The 23,468-nt window shown below is 31.2% G+C and overlaps 1 protein-coding gene across 1 annotated transcript; it reads left to right on the top strand.

Annotated features, from left to right (window-relative positions):
- Positions 1 to 912: 912 nt before the first annotated feature.
- On the top strand, positions 913 to 23,331 carry LOC143190816 (uncharacterized). Its single transcript, XM_076395382.1, has 7 exons — positions 913 to 968; positions 1,020 to 1,183; positions 6,460 to 6,716; positions 10,948 to 11,097; positions 16,277 to 16,586; positions 16,660 to 16,734; positions 23,045 to 23,331. Exons 1-7 carry the CDS (start codon positions 913 to 915, stop codon positions 23,221 to 23,223), a joined length of 1,191 nt encoding a protein of 396 aa, XP_076251497.1. The 3' UTR covers positions 23,224 to 23,331.
- The last annotated feature ends 137 nt before the right edge of the window (positions 23,332 to 23,468 follow it).

The raw sequence follows: 23,468 nt of genomic DNA, 5'->3' as shown, positions 1-23,468 counted from the left end.
TCTGAACAGTTCACGCGAATAGCGCTCTTCGACGACCCATCTATGGTTGAACAACCCATCGTGGGTTGAACCCTTGATGGGGTTTTATAGAAGGGTGCCACGTGGTTCTGGGATTTCTCCGATATTCCAAACCACGAAGGTGATAAGGGAGGCTCTAAATTATGGGACTCTTTTGACGTAATTACATTTCTTTGTATAAAAGAAAATTGTTTAATTTTAATTTTACGAAAATTATAATATTTTTTCTTTTGTATACTTTAATCTAATTTATTAGACCGTTTAACTGTTTTTGTAACATTTGTGGTATGGGTATATATTTTATTTAATGAAATAGCAGACACTCTAAAGATATCAACTGAACGTGTACATCATATCATTCACGAATATTTGGGCATGAGAAAGCTCTGTACTAAGTGGGTGCTGCACGAGCTCACTTGATGATTCGGAGCAGTGTTTAAAGATGATCTAGCGGAATAAACCCGAATTTTTGCGTCGATGTGTGGCAATGGATGAAACATGGCTCCGTCATTCCGTATTTGAAGAAAAAGAAAGTGCTCTTTCATCAAGACAATGCACCGTGTCACAAGTCAGTGAAAACGATGGCAAAAATCCATGAATTGGGCTTCGAATTTCTTCCTCAGTCACCGTATTCTCCAGACCTGACCCCCAGCGATTATTTCCTGTTCTCAGATCTCAAAAGAATGATGGCTGGAAGAAATTTTCGGCGAATGAAGAGGTGATCGCCAAAACTGAGACCTATTTTGAAGCAAAAGACAAATCGTACTATAAAAATGGTATCGATAAGTTGGAGGGTCGCTAATTAGTGTCGCTAATCGCTATCATCAGTGTATCATCCTTGAAGGGAGTTATGTTGAATAAAGAAACTAATTTTGCCTAAAAATGTGTTTTACTATGGTAGGTGTTATGACCATTAACTTCAAAAAGGCCCGAGATCGTGGAATTTTTGGGCATTTGTTAAGAGTCAACACACGTGTGTGATAGGCGTGAGAAGTTCCTAGCTGGCAGAGTCTTTTTCTCCCTGAAAATCTGAACGAATCGGTATGCAGAAAAGGGATTTCTGAACCAGTCTTCTTAGCTACCACCGAACTTGCAAGAGGAGCTTTAGCAATAAAGTATGATGCAACGAGAAATAGAATCAGAAGTTACCAATTAACTAGCGACAGTAACAGAATTAGACGGAGATAGAATTAAAAGAAGTAAGAACAGAACATCAAAATAAATAGAATAATTGCAGAATTTGCCCAAGAAGACTAATTAAGAAACAGTCAAGAGTGTCAAGATTTAATCAGAACTAAAAACAAAGAAAAATTATCAAGAATGGAAGTCAATAATAAAGTACAGTAGAATTTTTATATGTTGTGTGTATAATCATCAGTTGGGTCCGATAATGGAGTCAGTATTATCTAATACCACCAACAGTCTTAGGATATATATGTTTCTAATCATGTTATTAACCAATCTTTATATTAGACCCTTCTTCGTTGGATATATGGGATCATTCTTACATATATCTGCATATTTCGAACGGAGTAAAAGTACTTCTAGTACGAGATCACTTTCTGTACACACTGTTCGGTATTGCAGACCTTTTCTTTAATCTCACTCTGTCTCACTTTGTCCAATTTAACAGATTTGGTTTGTTCTGCTTGATCTGCTTCTTCTGTTTACTTGATATTTTGATAATGGATTATGTCAAATGAGTATTGACGTATCATCAAGGTAAGTTTTATTCTGGTTAATATATAACATTTTTTTACTTCAAATATTATCAAAACTTTCAATTTTTATTTTTAAAATTTTTTTTATATATCCCTTATAATTTTTATATCAACATTATTCGATTTATTAAATTAATTGTTACCTCTATTTAATAATGAAAGAAGTAAGGACGGAACATTAACATTAATAAATAATTACATAATTAGTCAATGAAGAAGAATTAATAAACATTATATTATATATATATATATATATATATATATTATTCATTATTTATATATTTTATGTTATTCATATAAATAAACAAAGTTTTTGTGCATTAATTTAGAGTTAGTGCAAATAACAGAGAAAATAAATTGTGTTTTACGTATTTTTGATTTATTATTTTCTCTCAACAGCGACTAAAAAGAGAGTAAAAGGAAAGTATTTTTATCTGTATTAGAAAAGCATGTGTGTTAATAAGAATTTTGATACTATATATGTCGATATTCTGATCATCCATACAAAAGTATTGCACAGTAAAAGTCCAGAGGAGTTTCCCTTGTTTCAAACACAACATCTGCCTGATTTATAAAGTAGTGGTCCAGGTGAAGGCCATAGTGAACTTTGATTGGAAATTTATATAGTTTTTTAGGGTTTCTCTAAGACTATTTTGTTGACGTTTGAATGGTTTGTTGGATGTTTATATTTTATTTACCAAGAAATTAAGGGATTTCTTGTAAAAGGCAACATTTTTATGATTATTTTTAATAACCTATTAGCAAGTATATAAAATACAATAGGGGATAATAATTTTAGTTCTTTTAGTAATTATGCCGGGTATGACAAGCTGCCTTCTAGATTATTCTTTAAGTTGACTATAAGGACATTAGATGGTGACCGCGAACTGTAAATTCTTGTCCATATTAAGGGGTATATTTAGTGCAGATACATTATTTTAGAGAAGTGTATGTTTCGAAATCATTTACTTTTGTATTATTTGTTTACTCTTAGTCTTGGTAATGCAGATTATATTAAAATTAATACTCAGCTTTTGTGTTATTAAGCATAATGTTACTGGATTCGTTAAGAACGTATTACTAACATATTGGTTATAATATCTATTCTTACATCCACCACTACCTTAATTAGTAGAAAAGAATGGCATCGTTTTGTAAGTAAAGCGTGTATAACAAAACCATAGTTGGAGTTTTTATTTCAGCACAGTAGAATACCTTACTAAGTTTAAGATTTTAAACGCGATTAAAGATTTAACAGAGAATACTTTTCTAGTTCTATTATGTTCTTATTATATATAGATATATTTCTTATTATGTTTACTATCTCCATTTTTCAATATTAGAACAATTGTTGCTTTTTCCATTTCTAACAGTACCCTTTCTGATCTCTATATTACAGTAATGTATTATAATAATGACCCATTGGTCTTGATCATTTTTTGCTATTAACTTGTTTTAATTCGAAATTCCTCTGAATAACTTATAACCCGCTTTTATTAATCGTAACGGGCTTAATACCCTTTACCTCTCGGAGTCGCAATTGCACTGTTGTACGCCTAAGACAGTACAGACCAGACAGATCTACAATTAGACATTCACATCGTTTTGACATCGTCTTGACAATCGTTTGACAATTTGATAATCGAAAATTTCTGAATAAATGCTTTCTGTAATTCGCCTGTTGGTTCGGAAGGTTTTCCTCCCGACAATTTTATGTAGTGAGGCAAATGAAAACCGTAAACTATTGTCATTAAGTTCTTCTTAGCTAATTTGTTCAACTTCTTGTCAGCCAGTTTGTTCTGAGCCTACATTAGAATATCCAGATAGCACAAATTAATCAGTTACTAGCATAAAAGTAAATACTTCTTGAAGTTGGTTGCAGAAGTCATATTTTGTGATATCTGAGCTTGCTTCAGTAGTTGCATACACGGATACTATATGTTTTTTGAAAAGAAAAATGATAATCACCACTGGAATAAAATAAAGTTAAGACTTCACCACTGATCGGTAAGATACTGGAAATTTCACCATATCTTACAGTTCAACAAAATTAATGTTTCAGTGATTTCTTCACTGGGTAAAACAAAAAATACTAATTTTTAATAAAAATGATTATAAAATAAATAAAATCATGAGCTCTGGATTAAACTACAGAAGGCGTTTATGTTATATAATTAACCATTAAAAGTTATTATAAATATTCTTAATATAATATCATCTTGAAGCTTGAAGTTTTTCTCTTTTACTGTTCTATCCCCTATGATGTAGCTGCAGGCTGGATATCAAAAGTTTTGAAATATTATTTAACAATATCTTGAATTGGACCTCTGGATTGCTCAAACCTGAAATATTTTCTGGAATCTTTGAGTATGTAGAAAGGAATAGGACTTGATGAAGTACTTTAACATGGAATACAGACCTATCAGCCTACTAAGTTCCATTTCCAAGCTGGCTGAAAGAGCAATTCTTTATGCCCTCAATGATTTTACGAAGACAAACAATATCATTCCAGATGAGCAATTCGGGTTCCGCGCTAAACATTCAGCCGTTCATCAGGCCCATCGGCTGGCCGCAAAAATCAACTGTGCTTTTAACCGACGTGAAAGACTTGGAGCCGTCTTCTTGGACCTAACCAAAGCCTTTGACAAGGTTTGGCACGAAGGCTTAGTGGCGAAATGCATCCGATTAGGTCTACTTGATGACCTAACAGCTCTTATCAAATCATTTCTGTCAGGACGATCGTTCCAGGTGAAGATTAAAGATATTCTCTCTAGCCGAAAAACCATCGACGCAGGAGTTCCACAAGGCTCCCCACTGGCACCCGCTCTATTTAATATCTTTCTTTCCGATATCCCTAGGAGAGCACAAGTTGAGGCTGCTTTTTACGCAGACGACACTGCTTACTTTGCTTCTTCAAGAGTAGCACCGCACATCCGAAGCAGATTCCAAAAACAACTCGATGAGACGGTCCAGTGGTTACATTTCTGGAGGTTGCAGGTCAACCCACAGAAAACCCAGGCCATCTTCTTCCACAAGAGGCGTTCTGCACCGAGCATTTCACGTCTTAAAATCGAGATCGCCGAAATCCCATGGTCAGAAGAAGCCACCTACCTCGGTCTTGTCTTCGATCGCAAATTTAGGTGGATTTCCCACATTCAAAGATCCCTCCATAAAGGTCAAGGTATTGTAAATTTGCTGTTCCCGCTTATCAACAGAGCCAGCAGGCTTCCTCTATCTATAAAATCTCTCCTGTACAAGATGCTGGTTCGATCAGTCGTTCTATACGGCTCCAGTGTCTATCTAAAATACGTCTCCCCTAGCCAGGTGGAACGTCTCCAAGTGTTTCAAAACAAAATTCTCAGGAGAATTATTAATGCCCCATGGTTCGTCAGGAACAATCAAATTCATAGAGAAACAGACGTCCCCCAAGTTCACGATTTTATATCCGAGGTTTATTCGAGATATTTCTCCACTCTTCGTCTCTCGGACAATAGATGTATTACCGAGCTGGCCGATATTTCAGGCCAATAACTCATTCGGCTCTTCGTAGCCTTATTCTATCACAGCCGACACTACCCCGTCGTGCTCTAACTCCTAATTGTCTCGACCTTCTCCGGCGAGCGATTAACTCATGTACCGCAAGCTGCGTGGTGTGATAACGACGCCACGTCCTTGCCTGGCCCTTGTGCCTCCTAACGGTGTTACCGGTTACGGGCACCCTCCTTACTAACAGTAAGAAGTATCAGTTAGGGTCATTGGATCAGCTGATAGGGTGGGGTTTAGTGGGTAGCCCAGAGGCAGCCTCCACATAACCAGTCCAACTCGCTTATTCTTGCGGGTCTTCCCGACCAGGTATCCGTAACAGGATTCCCCTACCCGGTTCCAGGCCAAAAAAAAAAAAAAAACATGGAATGTACCAAATATCCGATGGAACATTCTGGTAGAGAAAATTTTCTTCAGGCTATCTCGTTACATTACTATGCAATCCAATACTTTTATTGTGATAAATTGTCATTTAAATAATGTTTACAATAACCAGAAGTTGTATATTTTTCTAGCAAATTGATAAAAACTGTTTTTTTCAAGTCGAATAAAAACGTCTAGATTGGGTAATCAGGCATTACAAAAATTTGTCATGTTAATGTCAAACAGGTAACGTGAACACTTTAAAAATTGTATAAAACACACAAATAGTCCCTTCCGATTGCTAAATCTAAAATCGGTTCACTATGTTTTTAGATTTGAGAGATCAGAAGGACAACATTCAAAAATTGTTTAAAAGATGTCTAAAGTTAAGACATTCCATTGAAAAATTGTTAAATAATTGACTCATTGATGGTGTTAAGAAATGATATTCATATGCTATTATTAAAATCATGAACAAAAAAACAGCGAGAAATTTTTCACAAATCCAATATTTTTTATATATACGTATACTAATAATTTAAAATATTGGAAAATATATGAAAGCATAGTAACAGCATTGCTTATATTCATGTTGTCGTGAATTTTATTACAAAATAAAAATATAACATTTTAATAAAATTCTTTCCATTTAAATGTTTCTTTCGTCCGAATTTTCATTATTACCATTTTTATGAAATTTTTTAAGACGGTTGTTAATTGATGAAATGTTTGACAGCATCTATCGTGGCAATATTTGTGTAGCTGAGAAACAATTGCGTTACCACGTCAACGACTATTAAAAATCGAAATTGAGTGAAAGCTGAAGTTTGCGAGCAGATCGACTTGCGAGAGCGCAAAAAGTCGTCGATGGATAAATTGGATAAACACAAAAAAACCGCCAGGAAGCAGTTCGAGATTTATTTACAATACGTGAAAAGGTACCGCATCTTGAAAATGGGCTGGGCCGTTCAAAGGGAGTATCCGAGCGAACTGAGCAACATTTGGCAAGATATGACAATCAAACTTAACGATTGCGAAGGCCCTATTAGAGATACTTCGCACTGGAAGAAAGTGAGTCTTTTATCATACGAAATCGTTGACGCTTTGTCGCTACGCGTGACGCGCACAAAAGCTTTTTCTTCTCCTTTTATTGTGCTTCGGTATGTTTTCATTTTTATTTCATTTTTTGTCGCTTGACGTTTAGAATTAGGGCAACAATCAAAACATAATAACAACTTCGGTTTTTACGTAATAATGTATCGTTGATTGATAACCTGTCTTAAATGATCGAACGCTACATTTTTGAGTTGTCAATGAAGCCAATTGAGGACATAATTAGGCACATAATTTGTAAGTAATTGTTTGATAGTAGTTAGAAGAACTAATATAAGGTTACAAAAAATAGCAAGTAAGTTTTTTGCATTTTTGGCTGAAGTTTAAGAACACTGAAGTATTGTATTTTGTATTTGTATGAGAACTAAAAAAATATATACTTTAAGATATTTATAATTTTATTAAATAAATAATAATATATATAATATTTTATTCAGACCGTTTATTAGTATTTTTTTCCTATGAGGGTCTCTCTTAACAGTCTATATTTGATATGAAACATCTAGATAAACAAATTTCATCTGAAAGCGACTCATAAGATATTTTGGATTGAATTGAATCTAGTTTGAAATAAAATTTAAAGATCTTTTTTGAAATAAAGATAATTCTTAAGAATAATAATTATAATATTGTGAAAATTTTTTTACACAATAATTTTCAAATTGCAGGATGCTTTATTAATAATCAAGTTTTTTTATCATATCAATTTATAATTATATTATTATTATGAACAATTTATTAGCCAATTAGCTATAGTATATGGTGTTTAGTAGTAAATTTTCCAAATGTAGATTTGAAACGCTTGTTTCCATTTTGCCTGATATCACCAACATTTTTTTAGTAATATTTCTATTTCAGTAAATCTTCAAGAAGAATATTAGAGCTATTTGGTTTTCTTTAATTTTTTTAATGCGATCTATTTGGTTGATAGTCTGAGGACTATAATCTTTTGGATGCTAAGATATTATTCAAGTTTTTTTAATTACACACTTGTCGCTGGAAAAACTAACTAATTCCAACGAACGACATGTTTAAAACATCAAACGTTGGTTTTTTTAATAATCATTTGATTGACCATGGTTCAATAGCTCTTGGTGGCGTTATCATTAAAAAATTCAAGTCAAATCATCTCAAACAAATCGACTGATTTAGAACATTTATATATATATATATATATATATATATATATATATATATACTTATTATATACCATATTCAATAAACCTTTGAGTCGACTACTGAAATTTAGTTGAAGGATTTAAAAACTTTTCTAAAGGTCGAATACAAGAATTATAGTTCAATATATCGTATCCAAACTTTGAAGGGGATGAAATAACTGGAAAAATAAATTATCCGTTTGCAGTTTATTTACAGTAGTATATAATGCCTATGAATTTTACTGTCATCATGCACAATTAAGTAATTGGTTGATGGTGTATTATTATTATTTCAAAGTACTTAGGAATTTAAAAATTATACCTAATACGCTGAATTATACAGGGGGCATACTGAACTGAGTCATCTCATCACTGACATAAAAGTGGGCTTTGATGATGGAACTTTATTTTTCTATTATTATTTTTATGTAAGGATCTAAATATTTTTGTAACGTAGGATGTTAATGTGTTAATGTAAGCGTACTACTTTGATTTCGATAATTTTTTCTTTTCATATTATTTTTGAGTTGAGTAGAAAAATGAACAATGTATGTCTTTGAATTAATTTTATTGGCCTTATTTGAAACCTAGATGATCTTTCCGTCTTAACTTCACATCTAAGTTGTGTTATTGCTTGTTAATAATGCAAACAAATAAATTCAATTATTTTGATGTATATTGATTTTCTTTACAACACATTATTATTTAAAGTCGCGAATATAGGACATAGTATATAATAACTGAAATATCAAATATTCATAGCAAGACAAACAAAAATATTTCTTTTTTGATATTTCTAGATGAAATGATATTTTGAATAAAAATATTTCCTATCCGGTTTATTTCACGCCTCATCTCTCGCTGTAAAAATATTGTTATGTAATTGATATTCCTCTTTATAATTCGATATGTTTATTTCATTTTTTTTCCAAAAAATATTATTGCAATTTCGGGTAATCAGTGTAATTTTGTGTACATAATTGTACCGTGAATAGATAGTATTTGAGTTTCAATGTGAAAGACCTGGCAAGAAATAAGTTTAGTTTTTTGCATAGTCTAAAATAACATTTATTTTATATATTCAAATGATAATTGTCAATACGTGTTATGTTTGTTAAATATAGTGGATGTACAATTAATTAAATACAGTGGATTTAACTTTTATCAGTTTTTTTGATTTTTCATCTGTGTTTTTGGGATTTTGCAATATGTGCTATGTTGAGTGTCGTGCGTTTTGTTTTGACGATTCTGTTTATATAAAGGTATTTTTTCTTTCACAATGTTCAGTTCAAACACATCAAATATATCTATAATAGCATCGTCTTCTATAATAGCATCGTTCATTTTAATGTGTTTGTTCATCAACTTTTTCTTTGTATATTGTTTTGTATTGAATTTGCACTTACTATTAAATTTTGAGGCATTTAAATAAGTGAGGCAAATGAGGAATAGGATTGATTGATTATATTGGTGGAGAGAAAAAGAGATGCCTATGAGATGCCATAGAGATGATATAGTTATTCAAGGATTAGGGGTGAAGATGGAAAACTAGGACGAATTAAAGAATGACATGTAGCCTTTCATGCAATGCAGCTTCTGTATAGAAGAAGTAAAAACAACTGAAGTTAATTCATGGAGATGGATAAAACATTTATGAAATTAGATAGTATTTATGAAATTAGATAGTATCTAATAGAGGAGTTTTAATCACTGAGTTTTTATACATTCAATCACTCTGAAAGGAGATAAGAACATCAATTTTTATTAATAATTTTTATGTTCAGTACTCAGAAGTAAAAGACGACGAAAATGGTCGACATTTGACCCATGACTCTTTTACTTGGGGCTATCTTAGAAATATTTTCAATCACCAGTAAAAATGCGCTACAATAACATCTTTTTTTACCTGGTAAGCAATGAGACTGCTATATTGACAATTATTTCATCAAGACTTAAATTGTTTGAAAGTTCGTTGCGAGTTTGAGCTGGGTTTTCGTTCAAAAAGTGTTGGGACTATTTGTTTTCAATTTCTTGGCTCTCCAGGTCGTTATTTTATCGCTGACATCAAAATCAGCACTTTTAAATTATAAAATCCAAAGCCGACAATCGGGATATGATGGAGCAGCGTTAATATAATGTCTGATGGGCTTTGGTAGCATATTTCTTCAAATTTAACCACATAATTAAGGTATGTCGAAAATGTTACTTTGTAGTAGTGGTCAACAAAATCTATAAATAGACTAGAGACTGAAAAATATAGCTTAAGAGCTCCCAGCAAATCTGTCCATTTTAATTTTGTGTTGCGGCGAAATGACAAAAATATTGGAAACATCATACCAGATAAAAAGCACAGCAGAGTAAACTCAAAGTCAAACAACTATACTGATTAATCGGAATATACTGACAACTTGACCTAAAATTAAAGATATTGGTTATCAGTCAATCATAAAGCCAATTTGGACCTATAGGGTATACATATGGGTTTGCACTAAGACGTTAAACCAACTAGTATTCCAACGTACCTAAAACAAAATTCTACGATTAATTACCAACGCTTATCACTATATAACCAACGAAGAGCTAAACGATGATCTCGAAATTAAATAGATACACGAAGTGATCCAATATTTCGCCCCAAAATTGAAATAAGGTTGAAATGAATCAAACCAAAGGAACTTGTTCAGTGTATAGGTGTATTTTTAACTATTAGTAGATTAGTTTTATTTTAATTTGGGAAATACATGTTGATGTATTACTCCCGTACTCGCCTTGCTTGTGTATTAATGAAAGTACAACTTGTAATAAATTAATTATAAATTAAGATTGTACTGAGCGTATCTAATACAAGATGTAATTAATTTAAAATAATGAATGATTAGTTTCAGTTTGCACTGAAAAATTTTCGTTCTTATCCCGATCAATTTTTTAACTTATATAACTTATAAGCGTAACAGGCAGATCGATCAGAAGTTGCTGTGCATCGACGAGAAATAATGGAATCTATTTTTATTCTGATTAATATTATGTTTCAGGTTTTCACCGAATGGAAATCGCACACCAGACGGAAATTGAAGTACAATAAACAATTGAGTGATATCGAAACGGAACTGATTAATCTCACCGGATTAACGGGAACGCTGGAACGGAAGAAAACGAGAGTGCCGAAACCAAGATTTATTAGCGTAGGTTGTTTGTTTAATTTGTTTTACTTTTGACATTCAGTCAACGTTCCAGACACTGATTGTGTTTATTAAGAGGCAACGTAATTTCGGAAGCTTTCGGAAAAATGTTTTCGTTAAGGGTTTCTGTTTTGTCTCGTCGAAACTCGTTTTTTTGGTCGAGTTAAAGCGTCCATGTGATTTGTTTTTATTATTATTCAATTATTGGTATCTGATAAATTTTGATATTTAGGCTTTCTTTATATTGGTTTAACATAAAATTGCTCTTTGTCATATCCCTCAGGAACTTTATATGCCTTTTTGGTAACTTCAAAATTCGTATGAGGTGCTTGCATGTATTCTGATTTTGTCACTTTAAAAATTCATTTATTGGGAATAATATAAACAAATTAAATATTTTCCATATTTTTTTAAATAAATTTTTCTTCCTTCTGCTAATATGGTAATACCATGTCGATAGAACCATATTGGTTAGGCATCGATCCAATTATCGATCCATATTCGAACTTCTTTAGCATTTCAAAGCTGCGTGCTGCACTGATCTGAATAAATGGTAATTAGAAGACACTATGTGTGGTGAGCACCCTGGGTGCGGCCTAATTTCGACCATCCTAGCTGTGTCTCCTTGAAAACTCTTGCAACGTCTAGCTGTGCATTGCCATCCAACCTAATGCTTTTGCGTCTATCATTCGCTAATGCATTTTTTTTTTGTAACAATAAGTCTTTCAAATTCAAACGGTTCAATTGATATCTGTAGACATTTGCAGTGTTGGTGTGAATGGCTCTCATTGGACATAGTGTAATAGAACGAAAACTCAATAGGTGACCATGGACATTAAATATTTATTTTTTAATTATATTTTTGAAAATATTTTGTGATGAAGTCTTTTGGTTGTTTATATAACACCATAACATCACGTAACTAATATTTGATTTCCCAAAATTAAATATAATTCAATAACAACAAGACATATATTTTGTACAAGCACATATTTTGTTTCATATTTTGTTAGTGCTTTTAATTTAATAGGTTATATTAGAGTTCTATATTTTTGTTTCATTATTGAATTGAAAACAAATTTATAAAAATTCAATCAAAACATAAAGTGGTTTAAAATTTACATTTAAAAAAATTAATGTAAAATTACTATGATATTATTGACTAAGCAGATTTTTAGAATAAAATTGTGCAGAAGACTCACACAACATGAAACGATACGAAAATATTGACGCAACATAACAAAACAATCTTGATGCAGTCCCTAAGTGTTGTATAAGATATTGCCTTTTCACTATAAACCCTTATTTCATATTGGTCTACAGAGATAGCCGTAACGGATTTTAAACAAACATTTCACTTAACTCCTTCTTTTTACATTATAGTTGAGGGTTGTATATGTTTAACTTCATGATTTCTAATAAATCCAAAACAAAAATTCAAAATATTTTGGCTAAGTAGCCTTATGAAACAACATGTTGATTTGATAATAAGGTGAAAAATAGGTAAACTTCCTAAAAAACAATATACCGTATATATCGACCGTCCTGTGTATATGCATACCAGGTAAAAACAACGCTCATACACCACGCCGGCTTAATCCAGACAATTTCGGATTTTTTACAGTTCTATCTATTTTTTATATACTACTTGAAAGGAATAAGAGGTCAATTGAAGAGTCCCCGGCCTGACTCATAGATGGCGCTACTTGAATAAAATCCATATGTTTTTTGGCCTATGGCCTATTTTGAAGTAAATCACACTACAAACCGTACTACAAAAATGGTATCGAAAAGTATCGCTATAATCAGTGTATCATCCTTGAAGAGGATTATATTGAATAAAAAAACTAATTTTGCCAAAAAATTATATTTTATTATGATAGTCCGGGGACTTTTCAATTGACCTGTTACTATGTCTTATTATTATACTTTCTTGTACAGAACCAATTTCACTTCTTAGAACGAATATGCTTTATAACAAACTAATTTTGATTATAATTCAATCACGAATAGGTAGAAAACCACTAAAAATACTATTATTTACTTCTATAGCCAGAAAATTGTGCCCAAAATAAAAACATACAAACCATAGAACTGAAATGAACGAATCAAATATTTTCTTGACTCTTAGAATAGCGATTTAATCAAGTAATAAGTTCAAAGTAGTGACAGCGAAACATTTATCAAAATTACTTATAAAATTAAATCATAAGAATTCATTGAGAATCATTTTTTGCACTAGGGATTGTCATAGGGGAGGACTTCCAAAAAATATAACTCAACGTTGAACAGAAAATTAGAAATTATTAATTAAAAACAAATCCAGAAATAACTAAGGGAGAAATCTAACCGATGAAAAAGGAATATATTATTCGCACTGGAAAGTATCATGTCTACATAGTCCATCTATAAGAGATGCTGACCATTTAGAAAAAACTTTCAAACCAAACGAACTGATATTACATATAATTTGCCGGAATTAGAATGTGAAAATTCGACGATTCAGGCAATGACTTAATAACAGAACAAATTGCTGCAGAAACTTTTGGAAGATAGCTGTAACTATTATGATCCTAAAACCTCGCAAATCACCATGAAATAAAAGCCTGTAAGCCTATCTTACTTCTACCAGTAATACCTAAGATAGTAAAGGTAATAAAAATACTGCTGAAAAGAAAAAAACTGATTATAGAGAGAAAAAAATTAATACTGACAGATCAGTTTGGGTGACCAGGTGCATAGAATGACAGGTGTAATTGAAAAAGCCCCTGAATATATGATATGTTGGCTATATTCTTAGATATAGCATGAGCCTTTGACAAGGTAAGGCATGACGAGCTTGTTCATAGGCTACAAAAAATGTTAGCCAACAACACATTGAATTATTGAAACCTTACATTGCAGTTGGAGTGTTTAGAGTCAAGCCAGATGAAGCCCACTCTACAATAAAATAAGCTAAAACAGGTACTTCACAAGGAATTGTATTGGGGCCAATTCTTTACCTACTCTACAAATGTGATATATCACAAATGACGCGTATGTAGCGTGAGGTGCATTTAATAGAAAAACAGAGGTGTTAATACATAAACATTATTACACCAAAGAATAAGAGAGGGCCGATGGGTTGTCCTAAATATATATCTAGATATATGTTATTGTAAAGATAAATTGTAGGTTAGTCAGTTAGTTAAAAGTATTAATGAAAGTCATCTAGTTAAATAGAGACAGAATGGTGTCTGATGCGTTGGAGCACGTAAGCGAATCAGTCTATAAAATGAAATTTAAGCTGGTACTGGTCGACCCAGTTGTCGTGTTAACAAAATTTTTCAAAACATTAGTAGAGGTTATAATCCGGGAAAACGTTGTATTGTTAAATTTGATGCGGCAGCTTGCGATGTATTGATGTAAAATTTTGATGACATGCATTGGCTGTTTTATTTCATAGAACATAACAGGGGTGTGCAACTCCAATTGTAAGTAGTGGGGTTAGTTTTGTTTTGTATTAGTTAAGTTTTGTTTAGTTCAGTCATTGGCGGCGCTGACAACGTGAATTTGAGTGGTTAGTTTAGAATAGTTATCTAGAAACCTGTAAGGAAAATAGTTTGCTTTGATTGGTCTGCCATTTCGCCTGATTACTTTGTGACGTCACATTTATTGGCCAATAGTATTTAAATGAAAAGCAAATATAATTTTTAAAATTAATTTATTAAAATAAAATGCTATAAAAATATATATAAGTGTAAATAATATAAATATATATAAACAAAAAGCAAAACAAAACAATTATGAACTCTATTCTAGGCAAAATTAAAATATCTATAATTCTTCTATAACGCCTTGCCATATTTGTTTAGTGCCATCAATTTTATGGGATCTATTAGAGTTCTAACTTATCTTGATATATTGAAGGTAAAGTTAAAATCCTTCCCTGTTGATATTGCATTAACTTCATTAAACCAAAAATACAATCACACCTCATATTAACTTTTAAAATCTGGTCTTAAAAATATTATGGATTGGACAATTGAAACACTAAAAATTTATGTATTTTTTAAAGATATTCAGATTTTAAAGTATTTAATCTGTGGAACTACTTAATATAGAATGTAGACAAATATTGCATGTTGTCTCTTTTTCAGAAGTTTTGTTAAATAGCCTGAAATAAGACTAAAATACAATATTAGACCCTTGTTTTTCTCAGAGCAAAGTTCTCCGGAACTGAAAATATAGACTCAACTGGTGATTTAACAATCTCAAGTGGTACTAGATCTCCCGTTAAAAAAGAATATAAGTTATCTAACATGTTCATCTTCTTCACAATTTTCTCCCGGAGAATGATGTGAAAAAATTGAAGTGATGATGTGCCCTTTTAAAGATTTTTCGAACACACTAGGTAAAGGATTATGTTACTACCTCCATGACCTCTAATAGATCCAACAAAATTCTTTAAGCAATCTTGGCTAAGATTTGGTAAACAAATGTAGTTATTTGTAAATTTAGACAAAACAGATTTCTTTAAGGTAATAAATCTCCTAAAAGTAGCAATTACATTTTTAATTGATGGCACCGTATCAAATATTTTCTTAACAAGGCAATCAATAAATATACAATAGCTCTACTATAAATTTATTGAACACCGATTGTTCTAAAAAGTTAAAGTATTACAAATATTTTAGGGACATTTTACAATTAAAAGTAGTATTTATTACTACTAAGTATTCAGTTATCTTAATTATTACCTTCTTGTAAAACTTCTTTATGTAGAGACATCACACTGACAGCATATGAACAACTTAGTAGATTAATTGAATTTTAAGTAGGTTTTGATTTTCTGTGAACAAACAATATATAAACAGACATATAGTAGATAGATAATTTTATACGTACCTGATAAAAACAATGTTGCATATAGTTTTGATTGAACTGAACAAACCATTTCCCCAAGGTCGATTATACCGTGAAATTTCTATTTTTTCTATGGAATATAATTAATTAATGACGGTTTTTGTTCGTGCGTTCTCACAGGTAGATATCATATGTTTATACAATCCTGGAGGAAATAAGTTTAAGAAAGTTATTATATGAAAACACTTAATTATCACATTATTAAATAATTTGAAATAATACCTGTTAAACCTATGTAGATATTAATATTAACAACCGAAATATCGTCAATATATAGGAGTTCAATAATGTGAAACAGGAAGAGAAAGACAAGAACGCATTGAAAAGCGACGTGATAATAAAAGAGGAGATTCCCGATGGGTGGAGTGATACGACGAGCGCCAGCTTCATGGAAGAAGAAGTAATTGACAGTGGTAACGGCGAAGTTTGTCCGAAAACGGAACAAAAAATCGTTAGCGAGGAGAAACGGGACGTAAATAAAAAGCAAATTGCTGAAAGGGAAAATCAGAGTCACGTCGGGATGGGCCAGAGAGGAGGAAGAATTCGAAAAGTTGTTATTGTTGAGAGACCCCAGCCGACAGAAAAAAGTAATAACAGATCGTAAAGGCGGTCGTTTCTATATTGTTTTTATTTAGCCGCTACTTAAATATCTCTTTTCAGATGAGAGCACGGACCGGATGACGGATTTTGATCGAAAGAGAATTGTGATTACGACCGCCATTGCTCCTACTCTAGGTATTGGTAATTTTATTTTGATTTTCCTTGGCTCTGGTTAAAAATGCATTTTGAATTGAACATTAAATATTATTAATTAATTCATTAGAATGAAATAAAATTATTTAGGATATAATAAAAATCGCTTTTATATCACAAACTGGTATTGAGAATATACAAAAATGACTAAACGTCCAAAAAATCCTTAAACTCTTTAAAACTTATATAGTAATTAGTGCGAATTGGAATATCACCATCATTATATTGTTAGCCATGTGGAAAGCTAATTTTCATTGCATTCGCTAAATTGTTTAAACGGTAAAAAAATAATGCTCGTCGATGAAATGTTCATCTCAAGTATGTTTGGCGATATTTACAACGGTTTTTGGTATTTTATTCTTTTTTATATTAATTTTCTACTCCTCTCGATTATAAGACAAAAACTGGCAAAGTGAAAACAATTTTATAATAAAACTTGTTAATTACAAAGCTTAGACAGGTATAATTAATTAGTGACTACAATCTTCATACTGTCAAAGTGCCACCAACTGTACGTTCTTTTGACCAATTATTTATATGTTCTGTTTAATGAAGACTGTTTGATTTTTATGAAAATTATAAGTTTACATTCTTAGATTTGTATGGGAAAGTACTCTACTTCTAGCAACCTAATTAGTAATTATTTCTAGGAAGATATGTCTAGAGATATAATTTATACCTAGATAAAAACATACGTCCCAAAATGTCCTGAAATTCACCTTTTCCACGGGTTTATAGCTATTATAATCCAATACGCTCCTCTGACTTTGCTATTGGCATCTCCATTTTCTTCATCTCAAGTGTTTTATTTGGTCCCAGATACGCTTGGCTTCACATGCTATCGTACAGAATCAATATCTTAGAAATTAGCTTATGTAAATATTCCAAACCAATGCATAAGTGTTTGGAGTATTTTTGTTGCCATAAATAAATCTAACATAAATAAAATTAAAGCAAATAAACACCAGGCATACAAATACATTAGAGGCCGAATTAGCTTTATTAAAAATAAATTAGTCCTATAATGACATTCAATAGAGGTCGAGATGCAGTAAAGGATTGTTGCGCTCTAGTGGACTTGTTGCCATCAGTGTCTTCAACTGAACCGGTTCTTCTAAAAATGAACACATTTTCAGAAAAAGAAGTAACTAGATAATATACCGGCGAAGCTGAAGGAAAACTTTCTGTAGTAGAGTAGGAATGGCGGAAAAGCCATATATATATATATATATATATATATATATATATATATATATATATATATATATATATATATATATATATATATATATATATATATATATATATATATATATATTTATATATATATATAACGGCAGATCTGAAAATTAAAATATAATGCGATTTATTATTTTATGTTCATTAAAGTAGATGAAATGGTAAAACAACGGTGATTGAAAGTGATATCTCGTATGTTATATAGCCATATTTAGTAAAAGAGTCCGCAAAAAAAGTTTTAAGATCTTTTGCGACCTTTATTTTGTAATCTTTATGTCTTTTGGGTAACATTCAAATTTAATGTTATGCTAAGACTCAATTACTTTCCTAGCACATGGAAAGTGGCTCAAGTTATTATGATTCTTAAATCTGGGAAAAAATCAGAAGACGTCTCCTCTTATCGTCCTATAAGCCTGTTACCTATCATCTCAAAACTTTTCGAAAAACTATACATTAAGAGAGCCAAGATAATCGCAGAGGAGAGAAATGTTATTCCAGACCATCAATTTGGCTTTCGTAATAAACACTGAACAATAGAACAAATATATAGATTACGCAACCAAATTTAAAAAAAAGAACTTAAAACGATAAAAAATATTGCTCCGCTACATTCCTCGATATTTATCAAGCCTTCGACAACGTGTGACACATTGGACTGCATGTTAAATTGAAAAAGTTTTTGCCCCATACGTACTTTCAACTGCTGAAATCGTACCTCACACATAGACATTTTATTGTCAAACAGAGTGACGAATACACTGATCTACACCCAATATATTCGGGAGTTCCACAGGGCAGTGTTCTTGGCTCATTGTTATATCTATTGTATACATCTGACCTACCGAGTTCAAGAAACACTACTATTGCTGACATACATACAGCGGTTTTATCATCACACAAGGATCCAATTTCAGCCACAAGAAACATCCAACTTCACCTTAACAAAGTCGAATTGTGGTTGAAAACATAAGGTATCAAAGCAAATGAGACAAAATCTATATATGTGACATTCAACCTTGTGACAATTTCCGCAAGCAGACAACGTTCAATATCTGGGAATGCATTTCGATCTACGTTTAATATGGAAAAGATATATAGTGATAAAACGCAAGCAGCTTGAGGTCAAACTAAACCAAATGTACTGGCTGATCTAAGTTATCGTTAGATAATCATGTTTTGCTGTATAAGACAATACTTAGGCCCATTTGGATCTATGCTTTTGATCTGTGGAGTACTACTAGCAAATCTAACATGGATATGCTCCAAAGGTTCCAGAATAAAGTGTTGCAAGTCATCGTTGATGCCCCATATTACGTGTCCAACAAACTGATTCAGCGCGATATCGCTATAGATCTCATAACGAGTGTGTTTAATTAGTGTCGGAGTATTAGTGCGAAGTACTCTGAAAGAATATTAGTGCATCCCAATGCACTCGCCAAACAGTTAAATGTGCGTGATGACAGTGAAGTACGTAGGCTCAAACGTAAACTACCATATTAACTGATTAATAGACACATAGAGTGAGATTTAATTATCTCTAGAATAAGATAAAATAGTTTTTGGAATAAATAGACTTTAAAATAAGTTAGAATCATATCTAGAATAAGATTTAGATTATAAGTGTACACTAGATCACTCACTGAAATGATCTTCTACATGTCAGGATAGTTATATTAGTTATATTATATAACTGAAATCATATAATTATACTTATTGCTCAAGGTCAGATTGTTGACGTTCTAGCAAATTAATTTAAAAAAATGTCTTTTGGGTGTTCTGAATCCGAACATAGACTATAGGCCATACAAGATTCTCCTTGGTTAATATTCAGCATGCGCACTTACGAAACACTTTTAAATTTTATAGAGCGGGAATAATTGACAGAACATTCACGAAACACTTTTAAATTTTATAGAGCGGGAATAATTGACAGAACATTCACATGATATCATCCTTTTCGTTTAGTTAATAGAGCCTCTAAATAATTTGTTGAATACAAACTACCTACAAAGAAATTATCCGATAATATTAGGAAATTATTGGATATGCTGGAGGGACTTGTGGATAATGAAATATAGATTTAACATAGATATACACAATGCAAGTAATTACCAAGACACGGTGATTATTGAAAATAGCAGATAAGGCCCAAGAACATTATATAGTACCTTAGGGTTCAGAAAATTCAGAAATTGGTGACTATTCAACATCAATGATCTTTTCTCATCTAGTTCCACAATCTGCCCAGATGGCAATACGTATTTGTTATGTTTATATTGTATATACATGGCATGTAGAAAATCACTCCTTTAAGTGATCTCATAATAGTCAGATCGGATGATGATAGATGTTTTACTCTACGCACTTCACTGTCACTTAGCATACTTAGCTGATTAGCGAGTACATTGGGATGCACTGACACTCTTTCGAAGTATTTCACATAAAAACGTTGAATTAAACTAATTTTTGGTTCTAAAGGAATATCGCGTTATATCACTTCATTTGAAACATATGTTAGTAAGGAGCATCGACAATGGCAGGTAACACTTTATTTTGGAACCGTTGTTCCCCATAGTTGCATTTCATATGACCAATTAGGCTTGAGTATAGATTTGTACAATAATATCTTGTAATCTAATGATAACTTGGATTTGCGCCCGATGAGCCAATACATTTGGTAGAGTTAAGTCCAAGTTGTTTTCATTCCATTTGGCGAGTATGATATTTATACTCTTTGTTAATAGTCATATACAATTACGAGATTGATTGTTGAATGTTAAATGATAGGCTTTATCAAACGAAGACTGGTATATTAAGTTTGTAGAATATATCTCATTACACCTACATTAAGAATGAATCGAGTCTACCTACATTCGTTTGTGGAAATGACTATCAAACAAAAAAAAACGATAATAAATAATTTAGTAATACATAAAATACACCTATATTAAAATGATATTGAAATAAACTATATTTTATAAGATTTGTTTAATTTCTATTAGTAAAACTGTTTCAAATTCTACACAGATTTGTTCAAATGTATGGCATACATCAGGTTTTATATTTTCAACAATAACCATATATTTATTTCAAATGAAATTCATATTGCTTTCTTATTTCTCCTTACAAGCAGTTCTAATGACAAATATTCTGTAAAACACAAAGGCATAACTAAATGAAATTTTTAAGAATTATTTTAAAATTAATAATATAGTATATAATAATAGATTTAGTGTCTTAATAATATAGTTGATATAAAAAATTAACAATGGTTTATTATTTTTATGCAAGATACATTTTTCTGTTTCCCTTTTTTATGTTCCTCTACAGAAACTCTCTATAGAAACCTATCGAACAAATATTGTTTTTTTTCTAAAGCCTTACATGCGACTTTCAGCTTGCGGAGCCATTTTTGAGAGCTGCAATTAAAGAAATTCATTCAACAATTCAGTTCAGCATCAATTTGTGTTTAACAAACTTTGGTATAAGAATTTTGAAATATTACCAGTTTAGATAATTGAAATTGAAAATATGTTTTATTTGAAGGAATTAAAAGTGGTTGTATTTTACTTTTTATCAAATAAATGATATGAATAATGTGCGTGCTAATAATCCTTTATATCTACATTCATAGATATTTTACCAGGTAGACTGAGAAACGGTATGCGTCTAATATAAATAAATACCTAAAAGTATTAGCCAATTTCGAAGTGAAGATTACATATCAGTATTTGGTTTCTTTTTCTGCTTAGTTCTTTTTTAATTTAATCTTTCTATTTAAAATATTGAAGTAAATATGTACTATTTTAAATTTATAAAATAAATAAAACAAAAAGTGGAATTAATCACTATTTATCAGTAATGACAATAAGTGATACTGAAGGTATATACCAGATTAACTATCGAAATTATCCTGCGATACTAATAAAAACACATTTAATCAAAAACAGGGAGCATGGTAGTATGAAATATTAAATATGGAAATGAAGTAATAGAAGAGCACCTACCGAAGTTACCTGACCAAAAAGCCTATGCAATAGAAGCAGAACAAAACCAGAACGAATGACAGTAGATAAATAAACATGGATACAATTTAGGAAAATTATGGAAACAAAGAGTAAAGAAAATTGGAAAGATTTAAAATCTTATAGAATGAAATAATCATAATCATGTAGTAATAATCATGGAATAATACTAAAATAGAGGAGATGTAGTAACTGATGATGGACAATAAAGTAGAGATATAAATAATACTTTTCTAGAATTGCTTTGTACACAGGGTCGATACATGGAAAATATTACTATGAATAAGAAAATGACAGAAGATAGTAAGCATATAATATATTTGAAATATTATTAGAAAAAGACAAATTGTAACATATAAGATTGGCACATTAATTGCTTCCGTAGATAAAAAGGATGTTAATAGGGACTTTAATAATTTTGGAGGGATTACTCTGTTGTGCATAGGTTTGAGTATCTATGAATACATAATAGAATTACCATCGATAAAATATTACTAGAATTACAGAGGGGATAAAGACTATAAATTTAGCTATAATCAAATAGGCAAAGTACCATTTCAAAAAAAAGTGAAGATAATGAAAGCTGACGAAATCTGTATATGCAGTTTTTTTATGTACTAGTACTTGTACTAGTTGCAATCGAACTGAAAGAGCTTAAAGCAGACCGCTTAACATTACGTTGAAAATTGTTTGCTCAATGTCTTCTAGTAAAGCAATGAAGAAGTAAACTTGAACTATGAACGCTATTAAAATAAAAACATTAGAAATATATATATCAATATGTATGTTATCAATAATTGTAGTTGACTACTTTTTTACATCTAGTAAAGCAATGAAGAAGTAAACTTGAACTATGAACGCTATAAAAATAAAAACATTAGAAATATATATCAATATGTATATTATCAATAATTGTAGTTGACTATTTTTTACATCTATATTCAATCCAAATTTAAAAGAAAATAAAAAAATGTTTTGATTTCGATTTTTTCCCATAAATTCCTTTAATTCTTATTACATTATTTTAGGTTTTACATTGCCCAGACCTCCGATTCTACCTCCACGAAGGGAAATTGGAATCCAAGCCAATGTAAATAATTTTAATGAAGGAAGTTCGTCGAACTTTACAAAGCTCGAAGAAGCCTTGAACAATTTATCAAATGCAATCAACAGATATTGCGATATTGCCAAGAGACCGGTTAGTTAAGTGATACTGGAGTTGCCTTATTTTAAGTTTTTGATAAAAGTTTCTCTTGGTGATCTCTGTTCAGGCAGGGTATTTAATTGGTATGATTTCTTATTATTATAGCTTTTAGTAAAGAATAGTAGTAAATTTAATAAACTTCTGTTTTGAATACAAAATAAACTATTTTATTAGATGATTGATATTACTTACTTTGGTACCAAATAGTAATAATTAGCGTTGGGAATTATCGACTGAAAACAGTCGAA

Source organism: Rhynchophorus ferrugineus, unplaced genomic scaffold (genome assembly GCF_030347505.1).
Source record: "Rhynchophorus ferrugineus isolate W39M unplaced genomic scaffold, kcgeb_rfMv2 rfM2, whole genome shotgun sequence".
NCBI lineage: Eukaryota > Metazoa > Arthropoda > Insecta > Coleoptera > Curculionidae > Rhynchophorus > Rhynchophorus ferrugineus.
Note: the sequence above shows the minus strand (reverse complement) of the source record. Positions and strands in the feature narration are given on the sequence as shown.